General features: G+C 32.0%; 1 protein-coding gene across 1 annotated transcript; it reads right to left on the minus strand.

The window, feature by feature from the left end:
- Positions 1–1,374: 1,374 nt before the first annotated feature.
- On the minus strand, positions 1,375–6,986 carry LOC111717713 (inward rectifier potassium channel irk-1). Its single transcript, XM_023493192.1, has 9 exons — positions 6,928–6,986; positions 5,850–5,939; positions 5,311–5,343; positions 5,204–5,250; positions 4,796–4,835; positions 2,807–2,913; positions 2,646–2,684; positions 2,242–2,352; positions 1,375–1,857 (listed from the first exon to the last, which is right to left on the minus strand). The coding sequence occupies exons 1-9, from the start codon at positions 6,964–6,966 to the stop codon at positions 1,764–1,766; spliced, it is 600 nt and encodes a 199-aa protein (XP_023348960.1). The 5' UTR covers positions 6,967–6,986; the 3' UTR covers positions 1,375–1,763.
- Positions 6,987–7,399: the final 413 nt, after the last annotated feature.

Raw genomic sequence — 7,399 nt, forward strand, 5'->3', positions numbered from 1 at the left:
TATAAACTTCAAGACAGCTGAATGTTTCCATAAGTTTTTAAAGAAAATTATTTTATTTTATTTTTTATTTTAACCCCTAAACTGAACAATCTTAATCATCAATATGTATAATGTGGATCCAAACACCACCCATCAGGCACCTGTCCTGTTTATTGGTTAGAGAATATTTATACAGGGAAAATTGAGAACATTTTTTATCTACAATGTTTTGGGACATCTTTCCTCTCACAAAGCGCCACAAAATACTGATTTAGGTATCGTTAAAAAGCTTTAAATAATACTAATGTAAATGGAGGGTGTTTTCTACCCCCCCCCCCTCTATGATTTTGCCCTTAGAATTGAGATTGAGTGTGATACATGTTCCAAGTCCAAATTTTCAAAACCTGCTCATTAAAAGAAATTAACCTCTAACTTTAATTTTTAGAATGTAAAAGAGGATTTTCAAAAATTGAAAAACTATGTCGAAAATTTTTTTTCAAAATTGGTTATTTTTCTTTTAACAAATATTAACATATGACAAATGTTATTATAACCGTTTTTCAAGGCTTTTTCAAATATAAGTCATAGCCCTGTAGCTTAATAAATAAAAAAGTTATTAACCATTTCTATTTTTTTTAACACCGACCTGCCGTTTTACCACTCTCCACCCTACCCTGTGCCCCCCCACATCGTGATTCGTGATAGGGTTTATATAGATTTTAAACTTAAATCTTTTTCTTAATGCGATAGTTTAAAAAAATGATAATTTTTTTTATCGAAAATCGATAGTTTTTGAACAATTTTCGCTAATGAATCTGAGTTTTATGACAATTAATCTCATTTTGTTCAGGAAGATAAGGTTCTGAATGTTTTCTGAACTCGGGTTTTCCGAAAACAATTTATTTCTTCGACGTTTTAAAAACGAAACGATAAATATTTCAATAGTTTAGTAAATAGGCTAAATATTTCAATAGTTTAGTAAATAGGCTAAATATTTCAATAGTTTAGTAAATAGGCTAAATATTTCCTCATTTTTCGGATAAATTAGCTTTGAAAAGGATTTTAACAGAATTAAAAGTTTTAGTTAGGGACACGTCCTATTCACATACAGTTGAACCAAGAACTTGCAACATAACACATCTATCGAGTTTATAAAATGTCGTCTTGACATTTTTTCCATGGCTTTTATACTAGTATTCCTAAACCTCATTAATTGTGAAAATAAATTAAATTTAGTGCACATGGAAATCGTAAATGAACACCAAAGCCCAAAACTTAAAATAAAGTATCTTAATAAAATCCATTTTTAGAACCCGGGTTTCACGAATGGGGTTAGGAAGTTTTGTGGATATAGATTTTTGTTATGAAATTTTATTTATTTAGTTTCTTTATATTTTCCAATTTTTTCAAATCTTTTAAATCAAAATCTAGACAAAAGTTAAGGCCCCAAAAAGGAAGCTCGGGAATTTCGTTCAATGATAACGAATGAGTGTATAACGTAACCTCAAATCTTCAAAACTAATTTTTCTGTATAATATAGAATTTCCAACGCAAGTGGATTTTACTTGCGCGCAATTGCGAGCCCTGTAATCTACTAACAATTGCGCGCAATTCTATTACAGTTGTGCGCTATTGCACGCAACGGAATTGCGATTGGAAACCCTAATATTATATTAACATAATCCTTGTTCTGTCAAAGGTCTTAAGATGTAAATCGGACATGCCAGTTTATAGGTATAGGTACACTTTAAAAACTCTTTTCTTTACAGCCTCTTAAATAATAATTATTTTATGTCCATTTTTAAATTATGTTTTAAAAATTTTAATCCAAACTTTTCCTTTTTTGTAGACATGTCGATGGAAGAATCAGAATCCAAACTGAATTTAAAGATTATAATTTTAGAGAAGGGGGCGGGGGTCGGAGGAAGGTTAAAATAACAAAATCTAATAACTATTAAAAGAAAAAATAAAGACATGTTATATTTTTGGAGGAAAATTTAAGATAGAAAATTCTTAATTTAAGTACTCTGTAAGGAAGGATGTGAGGTGACCAGCACAGTAGCCCATGTTTACCTGTGCGGAGGATGGGGTGAAGTGACCGGACACTAGCATGTGTTTAACTGTGTAAGGGAGTGGATGAAGTGACCGGACACTAGCATGTGTTTAACTGTGTAAGGGAGTGGGTGAAGTGACCGAACACTAGCATGTGTTTACCTGTGTAAGGGAGGGGGTGAGGTGACCTGCACGGTAGCCTGTGCTTACCTGTGCAAGGGAGGGGGTGAGGTGACCGGCATGGCAGTCTGCTGGTGATTGAATCCAGGTGACTCCTGGTGGTTGACCGGGGGGGCTTGTCTACTACTCACGCTTGCACTTCTATAAAAGAGATTTATCGGGGGCCGGAAAAAGATTCAGCGAAACCCCTGACCAACTTTTTGACAAGTGAAAGACGGCCGAGAATAATACTGAAGATGCATATTCAATACTTTAATATAAAAGCAGGTAAAAAATTAAATCATTCTTCCGGAGAAGTCAAAGAAGTACTTTATAAATATTCAATTTTATGCTTGGTAATGTTAAAATTTTCAGGTTTAATTTGACACCTTATTAATAGAAATATTTGGCAAAGAAGCTCAATATTCTTTTCAATGATTTTTTAAAAAAATAACCTGTGGATGTGTTCTGGCGAAATCAGATACGAGTTGTACCTGAAAATAATCTTTTCATCCTTATTATCACTATTATTAAATTATTATTATTATTATTATTATCATTATTATTATTATTATTATTATTAATATCATCATAAGAAGAATAATAGAATAATTACCCTGGATAGTGTGGAGGTTGACTGTAAGGTTGATGATGGACCGGATGATCTCCAAACTGAGATTGATGATCGGCCATAACAGATGGTGGAGGTCGAGGGATATGGTTCTAAATTATTGTAACTAAAGTTATAGTTTAAAGAAACTATTGTTGTAATTTCAATTGATCATTCATTTAAACGACGAAGAGTTCTTTTCATCTTGAATAAACCTAGTTTTCCTCAGATATCTCAATAATTTGATGATTTATGGTATAGTGTGGGCCATAAAGAAACCTCTAAATTCAACATAGGACAATCTTTTATCTTGAGACTGTTGAGTAAAAACGCATATTCTAATAGAACCTATCAATAAAATATTGTGTTAGTTAAAAAAATTTGATTTTTCTTTACACAACTTGGAAATAAGATAACTGATGAAGATGTTGAGATGTATTAGACTAGCTCAAATGAAATATTTATGTATCTAGCTAAAATATATTCTTTTTATATTTACCAATTATCTTCAATGTATAAGCTAAAACAAATGTCGTCAGTTTGGCCAATCAAAACTATATGATTGCCGCAGGCAACTTAAACCGAAATTTGCGACTTTTATCCTCAAATATCTTAACAAAGACAGTAAAAAAAGAGGTAGCAGAGCCCTTTTTTCAATTTTCAGGTTTCGGGTAGCCTTTTTAAAGAACTTTACATGAAAAGTCGGATAAACTTTCACATTTTACTCCAAAACTCTGGGAGCAACTCCAAAAACCCTGGGAGCAACTCCAAAACTATGGGAGTAACTCCAAAACCCTGAGAGCAGCCACCCCTCCCTCCTCGAACAAATGAGAACAGATTCTGTTCTACGAGGTTAAGGTTGTGGGAGAGAAATATTTCTCTGTAACAGGGATCTGTGGTTTGAGTTTAACCCTATTCCTGCTGGGGGGAAGGTCAATTTGACCCCCCCCCTGTAGTTTTTTACATAACTCAAAAAGTATTGGTCTGAGGCTGTTGAAATTTTCTGACTTTTCCTAAATACCCAAAGCCCTCCCTATAGGCCTAAAACTGGACTTTTATACAAACTGCCTGATTCCTCAGGCACACTGCCTTAATGACTGCTTTTTCCTGTAACAAACTAAATCTTTGTTTTGACCCACTTTCACTTGTCAGATTTTGATAAAATTTAGATTTTAGGAAAGCCTATGACATAAGGAAACGGATTGCACAAATTTTGCAAAGAAATTTTTGCAAATTAATTGCAAACAAGGGAAATTTGCACATTTTTAGTTTTTCTTAATCACACATCTTCAGGTTATATAAAATTTTGCAAAACGTTTTCCATATTTGAAATAGCATGGTCAAGGGCTTTTCAAAAATGTATATTTTACTATTTTGTGCAGAATTTTTTTTGGAGAAATTTTTACTATTACTGGATTTTGCAAAAAAAAAATTCATTTTTTTCAGATTCTAAAAGTAGAGCACAAGAGCTTTCCAATGATGTGTCATTTTTCATATTTGGACATCAACCATGGGATTTAGAGGGAGACTGGCAAATTGGCCCCCCCCCCACAGTATCCTGGTTTTCAAGTACCCCAGTAGGGATATGGTTAACAGACATTTTTCCCAAAAGAAAGACGGAGATTTTCTTGTCGAAGTTAACTAGTGGTTTTCAAGATTATAAACTTCAAGTGCAGACTCATATCCTCTATATTCTCTAAGAGAGGTTTCCTGGTTGATATTCTTGTTTTCTAGCTTGAGGAGTCTTTAATTTCCTCAATTCCTTTTTGTTGCAGAAATTCATAGAGATTCCAGATTAAAATTACTCGATTTTTAACGTTAAAAACATGGATATCTCATTCAGGGTAAAAATGGAATGTAACCTACAATTTCGTTTTCAGTCAAATTTAATAGTAGTTCTTAGAAATATTAATTTCCAGTTAATAAAAACAAACAAAAAATACATTATATTCCTTGTGACATTGGACCCTTCCACCATGGACCCCCGATACTTACCATAGATAATCGGGCCCGTTGCTGCCTCAGAAGATTGTTACTGAAAACCGAGCCAAATTACAAGAAAACTAATTGAACATATTTGTCTGTAAAATACATTAATTAACTGACAATAGTCAAGTCAAGTGTTTATAATAAAAATTCCTAAATCCTAATATCTGACAGTGATAAAATATTAGGGCTTTTATAACTTTTAAAATAATATAAAAAAAAACACAATTAATGACAGTTGATTTCCGCAATTTTTTTTAAATTAGGAATTTTAATTGGGTTCTAAATAATTGTTTAATTTTGTTCAGTCTCAAAATAATTTGTTTATATTTGAATCTTAAAATATGAAATCTTTGAACCAAGAAGGGTGGTTTAAAAAAAATATTTTAATAATTTGTTAATCGTATTTTCGCTTCCCTGTTATAGTTATCCAGCTCTTTAGCAGAACAAAGGGGGGTCTCAACCTGGATAGAAAAAAAACTTAATCTTTTTTTAAAATAATATTTTTAAAATTTTACACTTACCTCATATGTAGAATTGAACGCAGAGAAATTGACCTAAAAACAATTTAAGAATAAATAATTAAGCTTCCTTGCAAATAAATGCATTTAAGAAATATCATGAAACATCAAGAAATTTAGATCAAAGATAACAAATTGATAATTATGTTATTTAAAGTGACTTTAGGTGACCTGGCATGTCAAATTCACAAAAAGCTCTTTTAACTGCTGTCTGATCAAGCATGTCAAAAATATTTTTAATTTTCTATCTGAACATTGGAACGCCGCTGGTGAAATTAAAAACTTAGTAATCATGAATATTGTTTTATAAACATTAAATTAACATTTTTTTTCGTGGAAAACAATTTGATTTGAATTTTTAGATTTCATTTCAAGGATATATGATTTTATAGACGAAGCATTACCTTTTCAGAAAGAAAAATAAGAATCTCTTTGAAATCGATAATCAGTGAATGCTTTAAATAACTCGTACATGCCAGCAGTTATGGCATTAACCACTTGCAGGCTACAGCCTCTTTTAGTCATTTTTATTATTTTTTAACCTGAAATTTGTTATGATCCTTTCTGTACAGGGTCATTGGTTCAAATCTCTGTCCCCAAAGAACCTCGTTGGTCAGATAGGAGGTACGGGCCTGTAAAATGTACAGTACAGTTGATTACAACAATAGGAGGTACAGACCTATAAAATGTACAAAACAGATGTTTTATAACAATAAAGGGTACGGGCCTGTAAAATGTACATAACAGATTATTATAACAATAGGAGGCACGGGCCTGTTAGTGTACATAACAGATGGTTTATAACAATAAAGGGCATGGGCCTGTAAAATGTACAAAACATATGTTTTATAACAATAGGAGGTACGGCCTGTAAAATGTAAATAACAGATGATTATAACAATAGGAGGTACGGGCCTGTAAAATGTACATAAAAGATTATTTTAGCAATAGGAGGTACGGGCCTGTAAAATGTACATAACAGATTATTACAACAATAGGAGGTACGGGCCTGTAAAATGTACATAACAGATTATTATAACAATTCGAGGTACAGGGCTGTAAAATGTACATAACAGATGATTATAACAAACAAATGTTGAAGTAATTTAGAAGATACAAATATTTTCATTGATTCGTTCTAATTTTTAAATTGTGAAAGTGCATTCTGTTCAAAATTGTTAAATACTTCCAAATTATGGATTGTTTTATAAGTTGGTTTATGTTCCAAAAAGCGTCCAGATTCGAATTCATGATATGTACGAAATTGGAAAACCTTGAGATTTTTTGAAAATTGTTTGGGTTTTAATTGAAAATGAATAATATTAATAATAGGTTGGAAATATTTTCTTTAACTGACATTAGCACTCAGCACAATTGACGAGTAAATAAAACATTGATCATAACATGTGTGCCAAAACCTGACACTCAGTGTCAGGTGTGGCACATAAGCACGGTTTGGAACTGTCTTCTACTGTATTATCCAAATATAATTTGATAATTTTAATTTTTCCACAAAATCTTACTTTAAAAACAATGAAAATTAGCACTGTGAATAGTCAAAAAAAAAAGATTGCACAAGAGCAAAAATAATATATATTTTTAAAAATTTAAAAATCTTACCTGAAAGTTCATGCTGCTAGTTTCGATGGTTCCCTCCATAATTACAATTATTTCAAATTTTTCCTAAAATATATTTATTTTTTGATTTTTGAAATATAAATATAAACTTAAATCATATTAATATGAGAGATTGAAGTTCGCAGCAGCATTTTGGGTCCACTCCGCTGGAGAGGAGGCCACCGGAAGGAAATATAGTTTCCAGCGGAGGGATTGTTGTTTATTTATTCAATGCTAATAACTCCATCGGACACTTATTACTTCATTGGAGGGATGATAATTAACACTCAGGAAACTAATTTTTCCATCGGAGTGATGGTAATTAACACTGAGGACACTAATAAACATGTCCCTTTAAGACAAAACATGTCCCTTTCAGACAAAACATGTCCATTTAAGACAAAACATGTCCCTTCAAGACAAAACATGTGCCTTTAGACAAAACATGTCCCTTTAAGACAAAACATGTCCCTTC

The sequence above is a fragment of the Eurytemora carolleeae genome, unplaced genomic scaffold, assembly GCF_000591075.1.
Source record: "Eurytemora carolleeae unplaced genomic scaffold, Eaff_2.0 scaffold767, whole genome shotgun sequence".
Taxonomy (NCBI): Eukaryota; Metazoa; Arthropoda; class Copepoda; order Calanoida; family Temoridae; genus Eurytemora; species Eurytemora carolleeae.